This window comes from Rhagoletis pomonella, unplaced genomic scaffold (assembly GCF_013731165.1).
Source record: "Rhagoletis pomonella isolate Grant_MI unplaced genomic scaffold, Rhpom_1.0 Rhpom_scaffold_00005, whole genome shotgun sequence".
In the NCBI taxonomy this organism is placed as follows: Eukaryota; Metazoa; Arthropoda; class Insecta; order Diptera; family Tephritidae; genus Rhagoletis; species Rhagoletis pomonella.
In genome coordinates, this window is record NW_023458559.1 from 42,448,508 (window position 1) to 42,474,561 (window position 26,054).

At 35.8% G+C, this 26,054-nt stretch overlaps 1 protein-coding gene across 1 annotated transcript; it reads right to left on the reverse strand.

Annotated features, from left to right (window-relative positions):
- Nucleotides 1-26,054, reverse strand: LOC118739898 (box A-binding factor-like). Its single transcript, XM_036471396.1, has 5 exons — nucleotides 25,847-26,054; nucleotides 14,831-15,022; nucleotides 6,544-6,684; nucleotides 3,004-3,572; nucleotides 1-1,840 (listed from the first exon to the last, which is right to left on the reverse strand). Exons 1-5 carry the CDS (start codon nucleotides 25,992-25,994, stop codon nucleotides 689-691), a joined length of 2,202 nt encoding a protein of 733 aa, XP_036327289.1. The 5' UTR covers nucleotides 25,995-26,054; the 3' UTR covers nucleotides 1-688.

A 26,054-nucleotide genomic window follows, 5' to 3' on the forward strand; every position in this document is an offset into this window, starting at 1 on the left:
TTCTTTTAGCTACTCTATTTATGTATGTACATCTATATATATATATACTCGTACACTTACATATGCCCAGCCGGCGAGTGCAACAATTTGTGTAGTATTTCAAAGTTGTTGTTGTTGCTTGTTTATGTTAAATAGCAAGCGCACGCTCGTTGTCGCTACTGTAGTATTATACGATTTTGTTAATTACTTTGGTTTAAAATTATGTATTTATTTTTTTGCTGTTGTAGTAATTTTGCTAAGCGAACAAGCTCATTAGAATAGTTGTTTTTTATTTTATTTAGTTTTGTTTGGCTTACCATTGCAGCGCTAAGTACAAAGTATCTGTTGTTGTCCGCCAAGTTTCAAGTTTCTTTCATAATTAAGCGACGAGACACGACTAGCGCGCGAACGACAGAAGCGGCGGCGGCGACTTGTCTCAAACACAGACGTTTATAGCGGCGCGGCATACTTACATATACGGGGCCAGCATGTAGTTACGCTCACGCTTCGTGCATTGCGCATGCGCCAGCTACAACTAAGTAACGGACGGACCGATGTCAATCACAAGCGCGCCTCGAGTCAGGTTTGTCAAATTTAGTTGAAATGCAATCCGTGCGCGTAACGCCCTGCTTCACGCGATTATGTACACTCATACATATTCATAAATTTGTAGAATGCTACTCGCCGCTATGCGTTTCAAAACGGCCGCTCAACGGTCATGCTTGGTAAGCTGTAGAGGCGCTTTGCCGCTTAGCGATAACATTTCGTTACCTTGATTGTTGTTGTCAGCGACACTTGCGCTATTGCCATTATTGTTGTTATTATTGCCGCTGTAGCCAACATTTTGCTGGACAGCACCGCCGCGCGTCGTACGTCGCAGTACCTCCACTTCATCTTCAGAATCGTCATGCACATTGATCTCCTCTTCCGAATCCTCGGAGGAATCATCCACAGTCACCAGCTGTTGTTGTTGTTGTTGTTGCTGCTGCTTGAGTTCATCCGTCGCGCCACCCATGCTAGCGACATTTGCCGATAATGTCGCCGCCACTGCATATTGCCGCACTAAGTGCGCAAATGCCGCCGCAGAGGGCGAACCAACTAGCGAGCGGAAGGCGCTATGCTCACCGCCCATGGATAATGGCGCTGATGCTGTGGGCGATGGGCTGTGTTGTTGCTGTTGCTGTTGCTGATGCTGCTGTTGTTGTTGTGATGTCGCTATACTGGCCGCTAGCGTGGCGGCTAAGTGCTGCGGATGCTGTTGCTGTGCCGCCGCCGCCGCCGCAGCTGCCGCTGTCTCCATGTTCACCTCCGCCGCTGCGTGTTGCAGCTGACCGCCTGTCGCCGTATAATGCGCCTTGGCGGCCAATTGTTGCTGCTTCTGTTGTTGTTGTTGGTGGTGGTGCTGCTGTTGTTGGCTGTAATGATTGAGCAACATTGTCGCAGCAGTACTGTTCGCCGGATGGGCGGCATGGTGCGTGAAATGGTGTCCGAGCGGTCGAAATTCCAATTCGCTCCCTTGAGAACTTGCTGCTGTCGCCGCCATGTGACTGCCGCCAATCGAGTAATGGTGATGCCCTGATTGTTGGTCGTTGGCCGCACAGGTAGAGGCGTTGCTGTTGCTGTGACAACTGGAGGTCGGTGAAGCGGCCACGCCCATTGTCGCTGATGATACATGGCTGTGGCTGTGACTGTGATTGAGGCTGTTGTTGTTGCTGCTGTAGGTGTTGTTGTTGTTGTTGTTGCTTTCGGGCGACGGCTGTGAATGCGGAACGTGTGGATGGCCGGAGGGGCTGGAGCGCTGCTTCAGTAGATTCATGCGCTGATGGCGGCGCCACTTCGCCCTTCTGTTGGAAAACCAAACCTGAATTGATCAATGCGGAAAGGACGATGTGGTTAGTTCAAAAATAAACGCGACTATTGAATGCGCAAGCAGCGGATAAAAGAACAAAAAGTTGCAATGAGTGATTGAGTGATTGAGTGAAGCAAATAAAAATTAAAGAACGGTTAAAAAATATTCAAGCAAAATGAAAACGAAAGTAGGGACACGCTACACCAGTGGAACTTTCCATTCAGATAATTTTGGATATGGAACGGATATATAAAGATACGGATATGGATAAAGATATGGATATGGAAATAGATATCGATAATGATATGGATATGGATATGGATATGGATATGGATGTGGATACGGATATGGATATGGAAATGGGGATCGATATGGATATGGATATTGATATGTACATATATGGTATGAAAATGAATATGGATAGGCATAAAGTTATGCATATCGAAATGGATATGGGTATAGCTGTGGATATGGATATCTATGAACATGGATATGGATATGGGAATGGATATTGGTATGGATGTGGATATGGATATAGATATGGATATGGATACGGATATGGATATGTTTATACATATGTATATGGATATGAATATGAACTCATAAATGGATATGTATCTACATGGATATGTATGCTTGTGCATATGGATATGGATATAGAATACATTAGATATGATTATGCATATGGACGTTAGTGTGGATGTAAGCGGAACGCTCATTCATATTCAAAACTTAGAAATATGTATATTAGGGCGGATTAAAATAAATTCCGAAAAAAGTGTATAGCATATTCGAATTCTACGCTCCATTCCAAAGATAAATACTGAATAAACCATATACCAGAAATGACGTTTGACCCTCCCAATTTTTAAAAGAAAAATTAGTGTGTTATAATTTTTTCTGGCCGAAATTAATTTTTCTTTTCCAAAATTTGTGTTTTATTATGTAATACACTGTTTTTTCTTTTGAAAATTGGGAGGGTCAAACGTCATGTTTGATATATAATTTGTTCGCCATTTTTGCTGAGAACTAATAGTAGAATTTTACTTTGCTATACACCTTCTACAAAAATTTTACTCTGAACAAATTACTCCGCCCTAATGTATATACATAAATATTTTCAGTACCATACACCTAAAGGGAGCACTTGAAATTAAGATTGCTACGCTACTTACTTGCACTCGCGCCTCACTCAACGACGTTCGGCTAGACAAGCGCTCGCGCGTGCTCACGCAAGGATAATGACTCTTATCGAACTCCTTCTCCAGCTCTTCCAATTGCTCCGGACTAAACGTAGTGCGATTGCGGCGAAATTTTGGCTCATCATCATCATCCAAGTAATCTGAATCCACATGCCGACTATCATCCGGCGATTCTAGAGTGTCACGACTACCTGATCCGGGCGATATTGCACGATTATTGCTTGTTAGCAGACCACTAGCTGCAGCGCTGCCAGCACTACTACCACACCCACCACCACTACCGCCGCCTCCGGATGGTGGGAGCGTAGTAAGCGTTGGCCCTGTCGCTTGTGTGGGCCAAAAATGTGCAGCTGTTGGGGCGTTCGCTGCTGCCGCTGCCGCCGCAGCCGAGGGATGCCAAGTGAAGCCGCCATAAGGATGTGGTGGATAGAGGCTATAGGCAGCGGTGCGAGCAAATTCACTAGCCACACGCTCGGCGGCGCGATTGCGCAGTATACGATTGATGGAAGAGACCGACGGAGCAGTGGTATTTGTGCAAACGGCTGTCAGGGGAATATACATACAAATAAATGGTTATGAATTCGAAAACTTGTTGATAAATTAGTGTTCAAATTTTTCAATAAACAATTTGGAAACTTTCTATAGAGCTGCCGCCTGTCTTAAATATTACTTATACCCATATGTACCCGTCATCCAAAAAAGGAGATGCTCGTAGAATTCGGTAGTCCGAAAACTTGGAAAAGACTTGGAATTTACTCATAGAGCGCTCAGATTATCTATTGTGAAAGATTACCAAAGTGTCGAACTTGTCATTTACTGTTTTCGTTCAACGTGGTTTAATAAATCAATTAAATCAAAAAATTAACGATTCTGAAGCTCAGGGTTATACTTATAGAAAGCTTTCCGGAACGTCTCCAGTTTCGTAGACGTACTGTATTCTGTCGAATTAAAAATATATTTATTTTGGTAACAACAAGACAATCGACTTGTTATTCCGCCGCCAGATATTCAGTCAACCGGGCACGAAGTTCGCCGGATATCCGTTATCCAGCCAAATCACTATCCGTTGCATCTCTACATTAGAAACATCCAGTGGAAGTTTAAAAGCTCTTACATTAAGAAATCGCTGCTCATAAAGAGATGAACTTTCACATATTTAGCTCTACTTGCATACATACATACATATGTACATACATATCTTAACGCATTTATCGAAACATTGAGATTTATGAGATTTATGGTAGAATAGATATCAGTTCATCTGTGAACAATTTTACAGAATTAAATGCTTCACTAGCTTAAGCTTGACTTACGGCGCAATACATCAGTTATGTATGTATGTAGTTACATATGTACACATAAGTGTATATTTATGTAGAAGAAGTAGAATGAATTAATACGCTTTTAAGGCATTTTATGAGTTATTAAATTGCTTTGCATCAAGCCGACTGCTTATCTATCAATGCACTCGCTCACTCGCTAACTTTCAAGTAAAGAAGCCGCTTTCAGCTGACTTAAGCCATCATTAGCCCAGATGGGCAATCAATCAAGTGACGAGCAACGCGCAAACAAACAGTATCGGATTAAAATCTCTAATGACTTAAATGAAGCCAACAGCGTGCGAAGGTACACACACACACACAACATACACGCTTGAGAAAAAGCTTGCAATCACCCTGCAGAAAAAAATTACGAATTGATAAAAAATAACATCCTTGTAGATAGATTTTTGGCGGGATTTCGATATAATATATTATTAATAGTTACCTACAAAAGCCTAACTTGAAACTAGTTGAAAAGTATTGCAGAAGTCAAGCAGATCCAATCGGGAGTTTGTTTTCCTTTAACAAGTTACTATTTAGATATCCTCATACAAATTTTACTTTGAATACACTTTTCTTCTTCACTTCACAAATACTTTTTCGAGTTCAGGACAAACAAAAGGAAGGATCGAAATTTTATATAATCACTTTTAAGTTATGTCTGACGGATTTCCAATATGGAACCACCTACAGCAGCATATGTGAACAAATACTATTAAATATTGCCTTTCTTATTTATGTTTTATGCCAAAAAGTAGTTGATCACAAGTTAGTTGACATGCAATGCAGAGGTAACCACCATTGACTCAAAGAAAATACACAGATAATAGTGGCTTTTACTTCCTTCATAATCAACTTCATGATAACTTAAAGTTTCCTGCAGGGAAGCTACTACAATGCCATATACAGTGTTATATATATGTATCTACACATGTACATTAGGGTGGTCCAAAACAAATTCCTCCAGCCACACCTCCAGATCTGAAGAATATCAAAAATAATTAGACACGTTTTTTTATTTTGCAATCGATTAATATTTACCCATGCCGCCGGGGTTTTGAAGTTTCCCATGTATTTTACATGGGAAAAATACATTTTTTCGTAAAATTTTTTACTTCTTTTTTGCATTCTACTCGATATTTTCTGTAAGTTTGTTATAAAAAAATTTAAAATAGAAGGTTGCCAGATATTTTAAAATATTAATTATTTAAAGGTCAATAAAATCATCAAAACGAAAGGTGTACGCATATGCTTTAGACTTGCATGTTTTTAAACAAGGTTGCCACCCATCTGTTAACTAAGATGAGGTAATTACGTAAGTTAAGTGAAATGATGCAATATGCATTTCTGCACATTCGATAGTTTGACAGTAGTAGCGACGATTCATCGCACTCATTTTAATTTTTTTGATAGGCGGCAACTCTATTCAGAAATATGTAGGGGCTAAAGCTTATTTTAACACATTTTCTTTGAAAATCATATTTTACTTAACCGCATGTAGCATGATGTAAAAACTTTTTTATTAGATATATGGCAACCCTATCCAAAAATATATGTTAACTAAAGTTCGATTGTTTAGAGACCTTTTCTGTGAGTACATAAACCTTCCTATTGATACGCATATCGTGGTATTAAGTATGCTTAAAATTTGTATAGCCGTTGTTGTGATTTTTAGAATGGTGGCAACCCCGTACAAAAATGTTTTTGAATCTCTTCAAACGCTTTCAGTTTAAATGAAAAAACTTTCGAAGACTTCTGAAGGGAAATGGCCATATTCGATCAAAAAGTATTTATGTTTAACGATTTTATAGCAATTTTACGAAAAAGTATATTTTCTCCATGTAAGATGCATGGGAAAATTCAAAACCCCGGCGGCACGGATAAATATTACCGATTTCAAAACAAAAATATATGTGTCTCCTAATTTTTGATATTCTTCAGTTCTGGGGGGTGGTAGCAAGAAAAATTAAAAAAAGTGATTTTCCTATATATTTTTGGACCACTCTAATGTACATACATATGTGCGTAGAGGCAATGTGTTGCATATCTGTTTTATTATACATTTAATCAGCGCTGCATTCTAATTGGTGTTTATGAGGTTGCACCTAACAGGCAATCTACATTTTTATATATGTACATACACACATACATAGGTATATATTTTACTCATATCAAATATTTTTATACATACCTTCCGATATCAACCGTTCACGTATTTCCCATGCGAATATTGTTGGATTCTCCCGCTTATACTGTTCGATCTTTGAGACAACTGTTGGTGTAGCAACTTTTGGCTTGGAGCCACCAATTAGACCAGGTGGACGCAGTGAACCTAAAATGGGCGCAAGAATAAAGAAAGAAAAAACATCAGCAAAAAAAAAATTAATTATTAATATATCAGTAATTGAAGATAAAGAAATAAAATTGCAAAGAAATGTTATACAGAAAAATGATAGGAGGCATGCCACATAAAGGAAGTGATGCGCAGATATGCCTAGAAAAGTGCTTTAAGTGCGCGTTTATGTATGTATGTATGCAACTGCGCATGCGTTCAAACACACAGGCAGCCTAACAGGATACGTCAACACAGGCAGGCAGCAAATGCCTCATACGTTGCCTCCGCTCAAGACCTGCCCCTATGCAGCGCAACTCAATTCAACTAAGTAAACGCCACAAGCGCACAATTCACAATTTTACTCGCAATCATAAAAAAATGCAATTAGCGCGCTCTTTAAATAAATATTTATCACCATATCAACTCCCCGATGTGTTGGCTGTGACAAAATGCGCAGCAGTAACGGATGCACAGACACCAACATCAACAGCAACAACAACACGAAGAGTGCCACTGGGAACCCTTTCCAAATGTGTCTGCGACTTTATCAATCATTTTTTACTTGGCGAAACGCTTCGCACTGCTACTTAGCTTGTTTGCTTCCTTGCTGACTTAGTAACTCGCAGCGTACGACTCGTCGGCGTATGAGTTACCTGGCTACCGATTTGCCGCCACAATGATCTTTATCATGCTTATAAAGTTACTACATACATACATATGTACATACACACATACATAAATATATGGAGCCATTTGTTTAAATAAATGTGTATGTGTGGCACTTATGTGAATATAATAGCTTTATCAGCAATTTGCAATCGGCGGGCCGAATATTTGTACCTACATACAAGGCGCTACTGACAGATAGCGACGGAAGCCGAGCATCAAGCGCTGCCAACCACATGCATATGTACGAGTATATACATACATACGATATGCATCATATATTAAAGTTTCTGTTGTTGTTGTTGTTGTTGTTATGTGCAGCGTTGCATAGCGCACTTATTGGTGTTGTACAATAAAATTACTTTGTTATTGTTGCTGTTGCTTATTGCATGCACACAAAATGAGTGGCAGTTCTGTGGCACTTATTGTTGCAATCGCACAAATTAATGTTGTTGTATGTACATATTTATACACCAGGGGCGCACTGAAGTATCCGAGTATTTAGATAGTAAAATTAATTTTAATACTGTGTAGTACTTAGCATCGACCAGTTGCAAAACCGCCTAAATCGCCGTTGTGGCAAAAATGAATTGAACTCCAGGCATCGAGATTTATGCATAAAAATCGTTAAATCGTTATTAAAACAACAACAACAGATTTGTAAAATAATAGCTAGAGAAAATACCGCCTTTCAAGGCATAGAATAATTCAATTCAAAGAATAAATCGTTTTTTCGCACTCCTGTAAAATTTTAATGCAATAAGATAGGCGGTTTTGCAACTGGGCGATGGGCGGTTTTGCAAAAACATCGACGATATGTTTTTATTTTCGGCAAGTCCAGGAAAAGTCTAAATGAAACACATCCTTGCCTTAATTTACAAAGGTCCTAACCATTAAGTTTTATATTTTAGAGGAGAAGCAAAAAACATTAAAAAATTAAATCAAAAGCAGATTCGGCCTTTTTAAAAGTGGCATATAAGTCCGTTGTTTTTGATACTAACAATTTCATATTTTTAGTGAAGGTGTATTTTAATATATCCTACCAAAATCTGTGAAACTTTATATCATATATTTAGCATATAAACAAGATTTGACAATTTAATTTATTACATTTCAATTTTGATTATTCATTTATAAAAGTACAGTTTATTCTTTAACAAAAACCATACAAATCTAAGTTCAAATATTTTTTTAATTTGAATTAGATTTCTAGTATCCCCTTCAATTTTAGTACTTGCCGTTGATTTTGGAAAAATTTTTTTATTCGCAAGTTTTGCTCATTTTCTCCATATAAAAAAATCGTCGAGCAAACTTCGTCAAAAATCTTCGTCAAATCAAAAAAAAAAAACAAAATTGCACAAACATTGCAAACTTTTGTATGTGTTTAGTCAAAGGGCAACCTATACTTCTATAAAATATAATTAAAATTAAAAAAAAAAGTATAAATGAACTACAACTACAATGCCTCAAGAGAGGACTGGGTAGGGCGGGGGCGGTAAACTTATACACGGACGGATCAAAGCGTGGAGGCAGGGTTGTTGGAGCTGTCTTCTGTCGGGAACTCTCCATAAAAACTATGCTCAAACTTCCGGACCCGGACTTCTGCAGTACGTTTCCAGATGTAAATAGCTGCCATCAAGAAAGCGGTAGACTCACTGCTAAAGAATGTGACGTCTGTTAGGGTCCTAAACGCTATGACGGTGCGCTCAAAATCAGTAAAGGAATCTCGGCTCTCTCTATCAATGGCGTCGGAGTACTTCTGGGGAGGGCCGGGTCAGTCAAAGGAGTTCCTTACGGTTGAAAAGCCTCAGATCTCGCTAGTGGTGGGGGTTGTGACAGGACATTGTGCGATTGGTATACTTGGCTACTTTGACCTAGTCATTTGAATACTCGAATACTGCTGTGGTTTTTAGGCTGAGGTTATAGCCGATATGATTGGCAAAGATGATGAGAGAATGAACTGGAATACCTCCAATCTCTATAGAAGATGGCTAAACAGAAGAGTCTTATGTAGTTAAATTTTGCTTCTGAGTCACTAACAAACGGCCTGGAACGATATATTTTGTAAGAAAGCTATATGCGTTTAAGGTTTGTTTGTTTGGTCTATTTAATTGCATCATTGTCGCAGGGTAAAGGTTTGATCCGGTCCAAATTTGCTTTCACCTAGTGTTTGTACATGTAGGGAAAATTCCCTGCCCATAGGGATTTTATTAGAAAAAAATTAGTGTCGGGAAAAGAACGACAGCTTTTTATAGATTACACAGGTTTACAAAAAAAGGTTATGCATATTAAACCAAACCTATATATCCCTCTGTTTTTCGACATGCTGAATGCGAATCCGAGGTCCGGTAACATCCATAATGTCAGCTTCGAGGTCATTTGAGGGTCAAACAGGACAAAAAATGTATTCAATAAAAAAAAATTGTTTTGTTGTGGCTGAATCCGAATATGGGGGTCCTTGAATTCTCAAGGTCATTTAGAGGTCATGCGAAGGTCATCCCAAGGTCAAAGTCAAAATAATTTTATTGCATTTTCAGGTTTAGTCAAACATTTTACGGTTTTCTTTTGATGTTTGGTCGAGCTTCTCCTCCAGTTTGTGGCGTCCGCCTTGATGTTGTCACACAAAGGGAAGGGCCCTACAGTTTTACGCCGACTGCGAACGGCGATTGTATTTTTAAGAGAAGCGGTTTTTCATGTAGTCAAACTTTTTCCGGTTTTCTTTTGATGTTATAACAAATTATTTGATAAAAATTGGAAGGAATATTGTCGGGAAACATTTTAATGAGTGTAGTTTTTTCTTGTTGAGTGGAGATTTTTCAAAAAAGTATGTACCATGACTGCTTTCACCTACGCCTACAGTTCATTCTTTGACGAAGTGTGTATGTATCTAATAAGAATTAAAGACACATTCACTTTACTTTCAACAAGAAAGTGTGCAGTGAGCCAAAATATTTACTTAAACTTATATTATTTGTGTGCAAGTATAGTGAATTGCGTACAGTATTTGAATATTCGCCAGTAGTAAACACCTCCTAAGCTACCGTCAATACATTTGGTGTCATTCACAAAACTCTTAAATATTTATTTATTTACCTAAATAGCTAAATATTTATTTATTTTGCTACTTTCAGTCGGAACTACCACGTGTGTTTACTAACTGGCACCGATAGACCGCTCAATAGAAATTTTTTGCATACGACATCGCTGTTGGTGGCATAAACTTGCGGCTGTTTATACATTCCAGTATAAATGGCCTTACCTAATTTTTATTTAATACGTGTGGTTTCTCAGAGCGTATGCGTACTCCAACCATACACTTGTACTACTGCAGTATGCATGTGGCTGTATTAAAATGTTTCAAACATACAAATATGCATTAATGGAACAGTTTTAAAGCATTAGTGGTAATCGAGCTTCTGTGTATTCGCGTACGTACGTAGAATTTGAATTTATTTGTGGAAATTCATGACTACGCATGAATTGTTCACACTATTTCACTCCTCCTACATACGGAGACCATCCGTCCGGTCAAGTGATGTTGGTATATGATCATGATTTTCTCCATAAACAGTTTCTAATCTGAATACCTGTGATTCGAATCGAGGAATAAATACAGTGACCAAAATAGAAATTAGGACTCAGCATTTTAGTAAGTTTTGGCTTAGTTTTTTTTAATGTATATTATTTATTTTATGAAAGTTAAGCTCTATTCCCAACAAAAACCATATATGTAATACCAAATTTCCAACTTTGTGCAAAGACTATACAAATTAATTCTGCAATGTTTCACAAAAATTTCAAACTTTTTAATTAGAATCGTTGAAAAAAAATGTGGTTTGAAATTATGTAACTCACTAAAATTGAGTATAATAAAGGGCGAGTGAAAAGTTCTGCTCATTTGCTTCTCTTTCAAAAAAATGGTCGGACATACTTATTTAGTATGAAAAAATACGTAACACCGCCAAAACAAAAATTGCCAAAAATGAATGGTAAGCCTTAGCGACTTAAAAGTGCACTTTATTATACTCAAATTTAACGTTTTTTTTTTAACAAAGAAGGCTTTAAGATCTGTAAGATGCTGTAGAAAAAATTTTCAAAATTATTTTTTGTACCATATTCAGCTCTCATAAATATGGTCACGTCATCACTATACCAAAATCTTTAGTCAGTGTGAGTTTTGAAAACTAGTATTAAAACTGATTCAAAAACAAAAGCTTGCACCTTTCTGTGTTTTATATAATTGACGACCAGAGAGTTTTTATGTACATTTACTAATTTAAAATTTATAGAAAGCCTAAAAAGCTTTAGCTGTCTAAAAAGAGCTTAAAAAGCTCCGGTTATGTTTTAGGCATCACAGTCACGAACAGAACATATCCCACGATAGGAGGTTTTTAAAGCTTTTCATTGATTTTACAGAGTCGCGCTAAAAGTAAAAGTTCTCTTTGATCTTGACCGATTTATCTGATCATCGTTGCTACAGAGCAGTAATGCTCAACACCTGCGCCAGCCTTATGTGGAATTTATATAATCGCAAATAGGGTAAAAGCGCTGATGGGCGCTGCTTTTCTGCATGGGCAAAGCTCTTTTAAGCTTTCTATACAAATGAAGCTATTTTAAGCTTTCTATACAAATGAATAGAAAGCTTAAAAAAGCTTTGCCCGCGGGGAAAGTAGTGCCCATCACCGATATAGAGCAACAACGACCAGAGAGAGCTTTTAGTTTTTGTTTTTTTATAGCACAAATGGGGTTGAAAAAAGCTCACTCATTCAGATATTTTGAGAGAAAGCTCATATATATCATTTAGGATCGCCTCGCTCGAATATTCGTAATGGCCGAGTCAGCAAACACAGTGATCCGAGATTAAGGCCTTGGGCAGCAGAATTTTCTTTTTTTTATAGCTTACATATTTTCCGTTTTAATTTAACTTTCTTTTTATTTTTAACCGACTTCACAAAAAGGAGAAGGTTACCAGTTCGTCGGAATATTTTTTTTTTCTATGTATGTTACTGCATAACTTTCGACCACGTTAACCGAGTCGGTATTGTTTTTTGCTTCAAAATTTCATGTTAAAATTATTGTTTGAAAAAGAAAAATATATTTTTTTTTAATTTTTATAAACTTGTTTTATGTATTTTTTCTTCTTTAATTTAATTTTTTTTCTTAGTTTAACTTTCTTTTAATTTTTTAAATAAGAATTTCTGATTTCATTTACTTTTTTTTGGTTTAATTTTCTTATCATTTTTAAATGTTATTAATTAAAAAAGAAAAATATGTGTTTTAATTTCATTTTATTTAAAAAATATATATTTCATTTATTTTTCCTTTGTTAATTTAATTTGTTTTTATTCAATTTAATTGGATTTTGCTTTAGTTTTTAGGTTTTGTTTAAGAATAAAAAATTTTGAGATTAATCAAATTTTTAAGTACATATCTCCTATTTTCTTTTTATACCCGAGTGCACTTGTGCACAAGGGTATATTAATTTTGTTCACATAACGGTTGTTTGTAACAGCCAAAACGAATCGAGATAGATATAGACAAATGTATACATAAATGATCAGGATGAAAAAAGAAATCGATTAAGCCATGTCTGTCTGTCCGTCCGTCTGCCCGTCTGTCCGTCCGTCCGTGTACACGATAACTCGAGCAAAAATTGAGATATCTCAACGAAATTTGGTATGTGGGCTTCCCTTAATCCAAGGTAGGTTGGTGTTGAAAATGGGCGAAATCGGACTTTAACCACGCCCACTTCCCATATAACGGTATTTTCCAGAAATACGAAAACTGCGATATTTTAGTAACTACTGAAGATAATTCACTCAAAATTGATATTACAATAATTTTTAGACGAAAAATAAGAATATTATAAATTTTTGGAAAATGGGCGTAACCACGCCCACATCCCATATAACGGTAATTTAGGGAAATACAAAATCTTCGATAAATCATTAAATATTGAAGCTAATTTATTCAAAATTGATGCTTGCAACAATTCTTTACCAAGAAATACGTTTATGGTAAAATTTTGGAAAATGGGCGTGGCACCGCCCACTTATGATCACATATAAGTATATCGGTAACCGTTCTACCAATTTGTACCAAACTCGGTATGGTTATTGTACTTGCCACGTGTAAGCAAAACGTTGAAAATTATTGAAATCGGACTAAAATAACGGCCGATTCTCATATAACGGTAAATTTAAGAAATGCTTGAAACTTCAATATTTCGAAATTGAAGGACGCTAATTTACTCAAAATAGATACACCTCGGCTTACCATCTAGCGGAAGGTTTCGGAAGGGTGAAAGAACATATATTTAATACTTGCGCCGGGTATTTAATGTTCGGCTCCGCCCGAACTTAGACTTTCTTACTTGTTAATTTTAATTTTTTTTTAATTGATTTCAAAAAGAACTACTTCTTTTAATTTCATTTCATTTATAGTTTCCTTTTATTTTATTTTTCTCTTTTTTAATTAAATTTTCTTTTATTTATTAGATAATTGTTATTGTTTATAAAAATCTGATTGCTAAAAGGCGAACAGCATAACGCTAAGACCTCCTCGTTAGCAGATTTTACAATTCGTATTTCGAAAGACAGAAACATGTTTTCAAGATGGTTTCCAGAATTGGCAATTGTCTTACGAAAGTAAATATTTTGTCGATAGTTTGCTCCTAAATGTCACAATGACATACGTTGTAAAAGCTGTGTATTACTACGTTTATACGCACAGAATAATCGACTTAATTGAAAGCGGATTGACACCGTACACATTTCGCTCTAGTGTTTATACTTACGGCTTTATATCGACATCAAAGTAACCGTCTTCAAAAGCAAACAAAATAAGCTGTTTTCATTTGACATTTTATAAGTTAACATAATGGAAAGTGATAAAAATCTAGTTTTATTCGGCATTATAAAATCGTGGCAAAGAAAAAGAACGATTATTATTAATCAGCTTTTAAATACTGATGCGATCATTTGGAATTTGAGCGGAACAGCTGATCTCCAATTCGCTTTGAGTGAGAGCGGTGTTTATACACTCTTTCTAACTGTCTGGAGAAATCAACTACCGATTTGAAATGGAGTGTGAGCCAAAACACTTCGCTCTTTCAAAGCGAATTGAAATTCAGTTTATACATATGTTTTGAATCGTGGCGAAATGAATTAAAGCGACTTATGCATGCGCATAAACGTAGTATATGATCGATCTGAAAATTCGCGGCGGAGTGCATGTAGGTTGTGGGGGTGGAAGAGGAAAGCGTCATATGTACGTCAGCTAGAGGAAAAAGGAACTTCTTACGAACTTCGTCGAACTCGACCGAATTCGCGATTATAGCGTAAAATAACCCTTTCTATAAAACTTTGCAATAAAAAATAATAATAATAAAAAAATTTCTTTTCTCGGCAAATCCGAAGACTAAGCTTTGGTGCTTCCCAAACACAAAATAGGTTAAACGCAAATATTCGCAACTCACCTAATAGCTTCGAGACAGCACCCTGCTGCGACAACATATGCTGAGCGATATCGTAGCCGCGTAGACCGCCGAAACGTGAAAGCTCCAGTAGACGTTGCTGTGACATTAGCGCATTCAAAGTGGTCGGCGATGGTGAACCGCCAGCACCGAAAATTGCAGCGCCTGGTATTTGCACAGATGGCGGCAGGCCGACTGTAATTATAAGATAAAATTGACAATTAGAGTTTTAGGACTATGCACCGTCACCAAAAATATAGATATAAATTTAAAAAAAATGTGACTTCTAAATATTTAACCAACTTCAGCACCTTCATTGGGCAATTGCGCTCGCGTGTGCTTGCTCATTGAAAATTGTCGATGCTCAAAATCAATTCAACTCATTTCTCAATATTTGTAGGCGCTTCAGCTGGCTTTCTACCGTTCCTACAAATTTGTAATGCCAATTAAAAATAAATAAAATTTCGTTGCGCTAATTTGCACTGTAGTTTGTGTCTGCGACGAATTACTAATTTTGTTTTAACATGACTAACTATATTAAGTAAAAAAGTGTTAATTTCTTGTCGTTAAACATCGGAAAAGTGTAAATACATGAAACAAAATTAAATTAAATAAAGCAAAAAATACCCTCCTCCTCTGCTCGCTTCATACGCAGCGGCCGCTGACGACAATGAAACACGAGCCTCCCACAATTCGACCCGCTTAACTTCATAGCCCTTCTGCATCATAGCATATTGAAATAAATTTCAAAATTTATACAGCTGCGATTCATAAGCAGACTGCACGAGCATTTCTTTTTTCGATTGTTTTCCTAATTTGCCTTAAATGTTTTCGTCTGCTTAATTCAACATTTATAATTATGATTTAAACACTGTCAGCGCTACATGCACACCTACAAGCGTAGACAGTATAAATAAAACAAATAACGCCATATAATTGACACGTTTTGTCGAATAAATATGGAATTAAAACGGAAAAAAAAAAATTTTGAATAAAAAATTACAAAAAAAAAAATAAATAAAATGTTTAATCAGTACTACTGATTCACTAGACATGCGTTAAGAGCTTGCCATACTTGGCAATATTTCCAACTTTTCCATGCAATTGAGAACGAGAAATTTTATTTAAACGTGTGTACAGCTAAAAAGACGTTTCTGTTGCTTTTCGGAAATCAGTTTCAGCAATTAAAGTTGCAACGTGTGACTACGACTAAAAGCGCGCAAATCAATTTACAAAATATATTTCAACTTGCTCTTGCAGCACTAGCAATCTGTAATTCGTCTTTCGGAAATAAAAAAAAAAACTCCTCCGAAAGACACTTTACATGCAAGGCGTGACTGCACATGTAACTGCTTTCTGAAATTTCTCAATTGCCACATCTGGCACGCACTTTAACCCTGGACGTGCTTTGTTAGTGGATTCGACTAACAACAATCGTGATTCTCTTTGTACCTCTCTCTGAAGTCATTAACCTTTCGGTTTATTATATGTAACAAAGAAAAGCATATGCGCCAGTCCAACGAAGACGACACCTCAGATAAAAAAATTAATCACATAAATTGTGTTTAAATCTGTAAAAACCGTAAATCTGTAGAATATCCATTTATTTTTCACTATTTTCTCTATTTTAGTGTTATAAATGCATTATGCATACATATATAAGATACTGTAATATGTTTGCATCATGTTTTCAAGGCATTCCTCATCAACTAAAGGTGGCAATGCAAAAAATAATTATCCAAAAAGATAGAATAATTCATGAACTTTACACTGATAATAAGCTATAAGGAAAACACATTTACGGCGAGAAGTTATAAGCATTCAAAAAAAAGCTCATTGGATGTCCCACCCGTCAGAGCAAAATATGTATTTTTAACGTAACAAATTCTTAAGTTTCCCGTTTTTTAAATGAGGTCCCCCTATTAAAACTATAATAAATATTCACATCTAATCAGCAGTGTTCATTTTACTTACGAACTACATATGTGTCCTCAAAGGTGACCCGTCACACCCGTCACAAAATGTTGTCCCACTAGGGATGTTAATTTTTTCGCTCTTTGCGATCCCGGGTTTTTCGGGATGTTGTTATCACAATCCCGGGATTCCGGTATTAGTCCCGTGAGTTAGATATTCATTTCTTTTCAACAACTTAAATAAAAAAATTTATTATATCTCTTTTACCATAAAATAAATAAATGGGTTTGAAACCTACTTTTTTATTCCAATTGGCGTTTTTATGTTTTCTCTCTGACGCCAGGATTTCTTTTGAATGGCTTTGTAATTTTAAAGATATGATTAGTTCCAAAAATTATTTAAAAAATTCAATGCAATGTAGATAAAAAATATGGGTACCAAATAAAAGAGGATATTTTTTTAGGAATTAAAAAAATTAAAATTTTTTGGATTCACAAGGGCGAATAGGTAATTTTTTAAGCTTAAAAGGTTAGAAAGACGAAATTCGAGGATGTTATCGAGTTTATACAAGTCTTTAACATATGATTTTTTCAAAAACAAATATTGCAAAATTTCATGGATAAAATTTTAAAAGGACATTTTCAATATTTACCAGTCCTTATGCACCAAAAAATTTAATTTGTTTAAATTCTGCAGAACTTTCTCTTTAATTTGATATCCATACTTTTTCTCCAAGCACATTTTATTGAATTTTTCAAATCATTTTTGAATTACTGACGTCAGAGTGAAAAACTAAAAACGCAATTTTACTATATTTGACCCAAGGTTTCGAGAATATATTGATTTTTTGTGTGTAAAATTGATTATCGCACGGTGTTTTATGTATAATGAGCTAGAAATTTATAAAAAAATATTAATTCTTAAATAAAAAAAAGAAATATAGCCAATACTGGTCAAGAAAAGTAGTTTATATTATTGCCATCAGTGCAAATTACAAATCCCGAAAATCGTACAAGTTCCCAGGTGTAGATGGTATCTATCCGGCCTTAGTACAATGGGGAGAGGACTTATCCCCGGTAACGTTTAGACCCAAGATAGGAAGAAAGTATTACTCCCTAGCCAAATCTTTTAGGCCAATTAGCTTGACCTCCTTTACTCTAAATGCGATGGAGAAAATTATTGATAACCAAATCCGTTCGAATCCTCCCGAGCTTAGTAGTAGACGAGCTCCTGAAAACGCTATCGGACAACGGAATCCGATTCCAGGGGTATGCGAATGACATAGTCAAAATAGCAAGAGAAAGGTTCGAGAACACCCTATATGACATAATTCAAAGGGCATTAAGAATAACAGAGTGGTGGTGTGTAAACCCCCATAACACAATTCAAACAAAATTATGTCGGCAGAGTTATTAGCATCTAGAGGAACTTCAAAATAGAATTAGGAAATAAAGCAAGTTGGACTGATACTAACTTCCAGAATTAATCCCAGCTGCATCCTCTAATTTAATACACAGACTGCTCAAAAGCACCAGAGTACATTGGAGCTGGCATCTTTGGTCCAGGATCAAAGATCGCAGTTCCTATCACTTCAAGTCACTGGGCAGTGCCAAGCAAAGAAACTAGTTGGGGGATACAATAGGAAAATATATGAAAAACTAATTAACCTCCCAAAGAACAAAGGTACCTTAACAGGTAATTGCAGATTAAGAAGTCACTAACACAAACTCGGCGTCAGGTCCACTGATTCATGCCGTTTTTGCGATAGGGCAGCTGAAACTTCTGAGCACATAATCCATGAATGAGACGCAGTGGTCACCAAACCCGCGGCCGAATCACATCCACTCGATGTCACGTAACAATCTGCTGGATTTCCTAAGGGAGCTAGGACTGATCGAGGTGCTGTAAGGAGCAAAAGGGCACAATGGATCTCCTGGTCGCAGTACATTCCTCAACGGAATATCTATCTATCTAACTGCCCTAGAAGTTCTACAAAATTTTAAAGAAATTTTAATTTGAGGCTGGTACAAAAAAATTAACGGGGTTTGGCACCTCCCACCTTTCCAGCTTGAGTGATCAAAGACCAAAGAATTCAACGACCTGCCTCTCTTTCTGCTCCGACTACAGGGCTACTCAAGGAATCCCATTGATAATATATACATATATAAAATAGTAACAGGCCGATCTCTGTACATTATAGATATTAATCAAAAATTAATATGTGGGGGGTCTCTATTAGAGCTATTAAACTGCATACTCGATAGTGAAATATAAACACAAAATAAAAACGGTCGAGTTGCAAATAAATCTGTGTTCGAAAGCTTTACTGGGCTAGTGTATGTATAAAATAAAACTTAGAAAAAAATCTAAAAAATTTAACCAATTTCCTACGTTAGTCTGGCAATTTATTAAGATTGTGTTGAATGTCAATATCTTTGTCTTAATATAGAAAGAGTAACTTTTAAGCAAAAAAACAAAACCGACTTTTATTCTCATATGTATAAAAATTTAGGATTGTTGTTAATTTCTTCATGATCCAATAATTGGATTTAAACCAACTATGGGGCCACCTATAAGGTAACACTTTTCCTTAAAAAAAAAAGAATTAAAGAAACAAAACCGACTTTTATTCTCATATGTATACAAATTTAGGATTGTCGTTAATTTCTTCATGATCCAATAATTGGATTTAAACCAACTATGGGGCCACCTATAAGGTAACACTTTTCCATAAAAAAAAAAGAATTAAAGAAACCCATAAACATACATATCACTTTTTTCAAAAATATTACCTGATAGCTTTTGGATGAATCTAAATTCCATACAAATTCATAATTAATTTTATCATGTTTATCGGCAATTTATGACGTGAGATGAATACGCATAATGTTTGTTTTAAAAATAAATATAAATAAATTATATATATATATAAATATAAATATTTAATGGGCTAAAAAACTGTATACTCAAAATCTTTTTAGAAAACCTAATTAAAAAGTTGAAAGTTTGTATGCAACTTTATTGAGTTTTCCTGAGTTGAAGTTTTATTTTCATGATTTTTGGAACTTTATTGAGTTTTCCTGAGTTGAAGTTTTATTTTCATGATTTTTGTTAGTATGAACTATATTTTTATAAAACATTAACAAAAAAAATTATCATAAACAACTTTGCGAAAAACTTTGTGTTGTCACCCACTGTATGTATGTACATATGTCCGATATTTGGATAGAGCATATTTCCATATTGCATCAGTTTAGCCGCCGACGTTTCTAAAAAGGCTTTAGAAAATTCCGTGAATACTTTTTACAAACCATCGGTGCCGATCTTTTTATTTAACATGACGGCCGCGGTGCTACAGCAATCAGGCGAAGAGAGAAGTCGATTATGCCATGTCTGTCCCTATACACGATAACTCGAGAAAAAATTTAGATATGTACGAAATTCAAGGTATGTTGGTACTGAAAATGGGCAAAATCGGACGACGGTATTTTCGTAAAATGCAAAAAATATGATATTTGGGCAATTCGACTTAAAAGAAATGAAAAATATGAGTCTGGACGTTAGGAAATGCATTGCGAAACTGATGGATGCACTGTAATTTTGGCTGACCGTGAAGCCGTCAAGGAAATACGAAAAGAAGCCACAAACGCTGCAGGTACGCCATGCCTCTCTCATAAATTAAATAACAGTATTTTAAAATCAGCTAAAACTGTAATTACCAAAGAAGTAGTTATCAGATAATATCAAAGCAGTTACATGTTTTTTTTTTAATTTCAAGACCAAAGCGTAACACAGTTTTATCTCGCTTATCAGGAATAAATTGTGTAGCTTTGCGAGACATGATGTGTACAAAGTAGGGATGTTGCGGATGTAGAATTTTAGACATCCGCGAATGCGAATGCGGATGTCAAGTATTTAAAAAAAAAAAAACAATTAGAATCTAGCATAATGGCGAGATCGTTGTTTAAACAGCGCTTACAAGCCAAACCAGATACATATGTCATGTTGTTTCAGAATTTGGAGAACCTGTAACTTTATCAGCACTTTTCGATTTTAGTTTTTGTAATTCATTTTTAATACTTTCTTTTGCGACTGCTTTGAAAAATTTGTGCTTATAGCGAGCTAAATAGGTGGATATGGAAAATAGATTATTATTTTTTAACAAAATTCTGTTTTCAAAGTCGTGGCCGCCAGCCGAATCGGATCAGAATATGGTTATTTTTTTTTTTTTAAAGCTCCCCGTTTTTTATAAGCATTTGAATAACAGATAGTTACGTAATTCTTATCTAATTAAAGGTCAGACCTATAGCATTTTATTTATTTTAGCATCGATTCTCTTTATAGCTAGACGTTGATCATTTCTACTGGAAATCACTATTGAAGGAGCTTACTCATTGACTTTAAATAGCAAAGAAAGGACAGCCCCATTTGAAGTTATTCAAACGAATATATCGAGCCCTAACCGCCAAAATAACGTAAGCTACATTTTTTTTCAAACTTTGATGCAGAAATATTCCTAGAGCATCTAGATGCATGTATTTAAAGCACAGAAAAAAAATATTATTAAAAGGACTATGTTCTCAGTGACGTACGTCAAATATGACTTTTGACCAGTTTTGTTACGCAAATACTCCTACGACCCCACAGGCAAAAATATTGGCTACAATATGTAATTTTTTTTTGCCATATATATGTTTTATCGGTCCACTTGCAAAATATTCGCATTCGCAAAAGCTCCTCATTGATTATTGCGAATGCGAAAGCGAATGCGAATGTTAAAATTAATGCGGAAGCTCCGCGGTTGCGAATGCGAATATTCGCAACAACCCTGGTACATACGTCTATAACACTGGAATCATGTATTCCGTTTATCAAAACATGGTCGATCAGGCTTCTCGTTTTTCCATCTGGCGACAGTCATGTAGTAGCTTGATGGGTCTTTTTATGCTGGAACCTAGTACTACATAACACCATGTTCCGGGCCCCGGCGAAGTCGATAAGCCTCAGCCGATTATAGGACGTTTCGATGTTGCGGCTGGCTCCATGCTTATCTTGCCTTGCCCCGTCCATCGCATTTCTTGAATGGTGGTGATTTCAGCATTTGTCTTTCCGAAAACATCAACCAGCCGGGCGGAGGCACCTTTCCAAATAAGGGGACGGATATTCTCGTTCATACTCTCAAATCATAGTCCCTTTAAATGTATGCTTTGGTCGTGATCAAACGAAGGGGTGTCATCACAGGTATGTTTTTATTTTTCATTAGTCGGAGGGTTTGCGTAACGGGACCCAAACCCAGTGCACACGAAGTTTCACGCCTTCTCAATTTAGCTCGCCCCCAAACGGGTTTGGTTGCTACCCAGAGAATACGTGGATAGAAATATCCGGTCAGTATGAGCGGCGATTTGAGATAGGGCGTTTTTGCTGTTTAGCCTGTCGATACAATGCTTTTTTAATGTGAACTTTGATATGTAAATTTTAATTTTGTGCTGCTTAACAACTCCAGCTCGAGTGAATAAGTATATGTATATACTAGGGATGTTAATTTTTTCAATTTTTACGATCCCGGGATTTTCGGGATGACGTTGGTTCGGTCCCGTTTCCACAACTAAACATGAAAAAATTGCATCAATATGGTTAGAGAAGCTCTTCTACCATATAATATATAATAAGTAAATGGGTTTGGAACGTATTTTTGTTTTATTTTAAGTGAAAATTATTTCATAAGTAACAAAACGAAAGACAGTAATTAAATTTATATGCATTTAATAATACGTTAGCGTGTACATATATGATAAAGTAATTTAAGGTATGTCGAAAAAACTTGGATGCAAAAAAAATTACGTCAAAAAATTTGTTTGTTTGTTTTAATTCAACCAGTTTTGTCCATATTCCTTTTGTTTATTCAAAATTTAAATTGTTTTATAAAAGTCTACCTCATATCACACATAATTAACTGCATATAAATGGGCATTTCTCTGACGTCATGATTTTTTTTTTAAGACTATAATTTCAAAGATATGATTAATTCCAAAATTTATTTAAAAAATTCAGTGCAATGTAAAACAAAAATATGGGTACCAAATGAAATACTTTTTTTGGGTTCACAAGGACAAATAGGAATTTAAAATTGCCCTTTAATTCAATTAAATTTTTTAAGCTAATAAAGTTAGCCATATAATTTTTTCAAAAGTAAGAATTGCAAAATTTCAAGGATATTCAAGGATAAAATTACAAAAGGTATTTTCAATACTACCCGTCCCTTACGCACCAAAATTTGTAACGTGTTGCAACTCTACAGAACTCTTTCATTTGATACCCATACTATTTTTTTAAGTACATTGCGCTGAAATGTTTAAATCATTTTTTTAATTATTCATTCATTCAAATTTCAAAGTTGTTTTAAAAAATCCTGACGTCAGAGAGAAAAATTAAGAACGCAATTTTGCTACATTTGGCCCTTGGTTTGGCGAATATATTGTTTTTTTTTGTGCACAATTGCCTGTCGCAAGGTATTATAAGCATATTGAGCTACACATTTATAAAACAAAAATTTAAATATTAAATAAACAAAAGAAATATAGCCAAAACTGGTCAACATAAAGCGTTTCTATTATTGCCACCAGTGTAAATTACAAATCCAGAAAATCCCGGGATTCCAGGCAAATAGTCCCGGGATTTTCGGGACTTAAAAAAGACCGGGATCCCGGGATTAAAATCCCTAGTATATACGTATAGTGGCTGGTGAGAACACTGGGGCCATCTGTTGGGGGGCCCAGTCAGCATTGCTTCTTTTGCTAACCGTTAAATCCGTCACTGATGTTTATTTAGATAAATATGTACCGATATATTTATATGCGTAATAAAGTTTAGGTTTACTATACTTTTTAACACGATCGTTGAATAAGGTACATCATTGTGAAAGTTCCACCTCTCTTCCTCCAAAATTCAATTTTTGCGTGGGGAATTTCAATGTGCAAAAAAACAGGTGCTATCTAAGAATTGCATTCCATACAAATCGATTCGCCCTAATGCTCACAAGTGTAGGTGTTCGCATTGTATGTATCTATGTCAAATGTGTGAACATTGAGTTGAACTAAGCTTTTTTACGCACTTATCCTAATGCGTATAAATTTTTCATCTTCGGTGACCCCCTGCAAAATTGTCTGCTTAAAATTTTCGTGGGACATTTTAACCCTCTCAGTGCATTTTCAAAGACCTTCCGTTATAGCTGTTTTTATAACGGTTCAAAAATGACCATTAAAGTATGAGTAAGATGGTTAAAATACAATACAAAAGTTTCCTCACGAAATTCTCCGGCGTCCTCCTTTTGAATCTTACCTCGAGTAAATGTCCAGCTTTTTTATTTAAATTGTCCTACCAAGCTAAATATTAATCTGGTAACCCTACTCTGGATTAGTAGTGTATTCGGAAAAGTTGGTCTGGGAGACATCCTCCATCAAATTAGTTAGCGTTTGTACGTATTGAGTAACATTTTGGTTAAATTGTTGGACTGTGTTTTTAGTTTGCCTCTGAATGGATAACTACAGTTAAAAGGTCATTATTAAGGAGATGCACGAATTTATCAGACGATGCAGTGAATCAATTAAAAAAAGCCAAAACTACCTACTAGTAATATAAATATCAAACAATTAAACTTTTCGGAATAAGTATACTTCAAAATAAATTAAAATTGGCCAATTAGGAGAAAAACACTGAAATATTCCTAAAACTCAATGAAACTCAAAATTTTTAGATTAAATATTTTTTTTTTTACTCAAACTAATATTTTTATCGGAAAGCTCTAGTAAAAGTTATGAAAATGGAGATTTCGAATCTCCTGTATCTTGACAATCTGACGTACTAGGCCTCTTCATCGATTTCAAAGAGGTCCACTAGCACAACAATTTGGTGGAGTTGTAGCATAATTGGCCCAATACAATTTTAGACGGATATACCTGAGGAGTTTTTACCCTTATCCAGTGATATTGTGAAAACGTCAAAGAATTATTTGCAAACAAAATCGCAGCTGGTCACTGCTGACAAGAGCTGAATAGCATAACAGAGCATTGCAAACAGAAGTTGCTGTGGTAACCCTACAAGGCATTGCTGAGCACTTTAGGCAAAAATTCCAACACATTTACGCTTTTGTTTTTGTAGTATGGCATGCATGAGTAGTTTGGCTATTAGTACTGAGGACTTTCTGATGACAACATCGAGAGGAAACATCTCAGTTTTTTTCCAATTCAAAAAGTCATTGATTTTTACATATGTATTCAGTTCTATGAAATGAGGAGATGAAGCAAAACTCATGGCGTTCTCGTTTGTACCGAAAAACTTTATTTTCTCATTTCCCTCCCAGCACAAACACTAAGAACCGGCCAATGAAAAGGCAACATTTTTTGTAGAAACGAAAACGCCATCAAAGCCAGGAAAACTTTCAAGTTTTTCATTTCGCCTTTCCGTTTAAAGCGATTATTTATAATAAAAGTCATATTTGTTTTAATTTAGCAATAATTGGTTTATTTAAAAACTACTGAGAGTTGACAGTAATGATATGTTTTAAACATAAAACAAGGTTTTATTTAAAGTTATAAAAATAGACATATCTATATGTTTTTTTTTTTAATTTCATCAGAATTATACCTGCACTGCACTTTTTTTCGTCGTCTTTAGAAAGTGAAAGGGCTCTATTTCGGTATCTAAGTTAACGACTTTGAAACGTTAATTAGGGAGGTTCTAATTTAAAAATGTCGTTGCGCTACAACTAAACTAAGTTGCCTGTTAAAGGCAACCGGTGCTTTGACTGCCTGTCAAATTTGTCGCCCACATGCTTAGATATAACAGGCAACGATTAAAAGTCGATAAAGAAGGTCGGCCGTCAATTTTTAGCAGGCAGTCGAGAAAATGTCCCTTAGTTTATAAACAACAGCCGCGCCGTCGGAAATCAGTCAACTGGCCGATTCATTTAGTTATTTAACTCTGCAGTGCACAAAAACTATTTTTCCCCCAACTACCTCATTCAGCTAAGTTTTTCTCCTCAAATTAAAAAAAAACAAAAAAATATTTTATGTAGGTATCTACTCCTTAGTTAGTTGTTCAACTTACTATTGCACGGTGGCGGTATTGTGGGCGTACCACCCGTACCCGCTAAAGCTGGTATTCTTGGTGGTTCCATTTTCCAATGCGCTGGTATGCTCGAATTTGCGGCGGCCAATGTTCCAAACTTGTGATTTATACCCGGTTCAATCAACATGACCAAGCGAGCAAGGCAATGGTGCAAGGGGGCGAAATTTTTGTAATGTTTTAGATATGA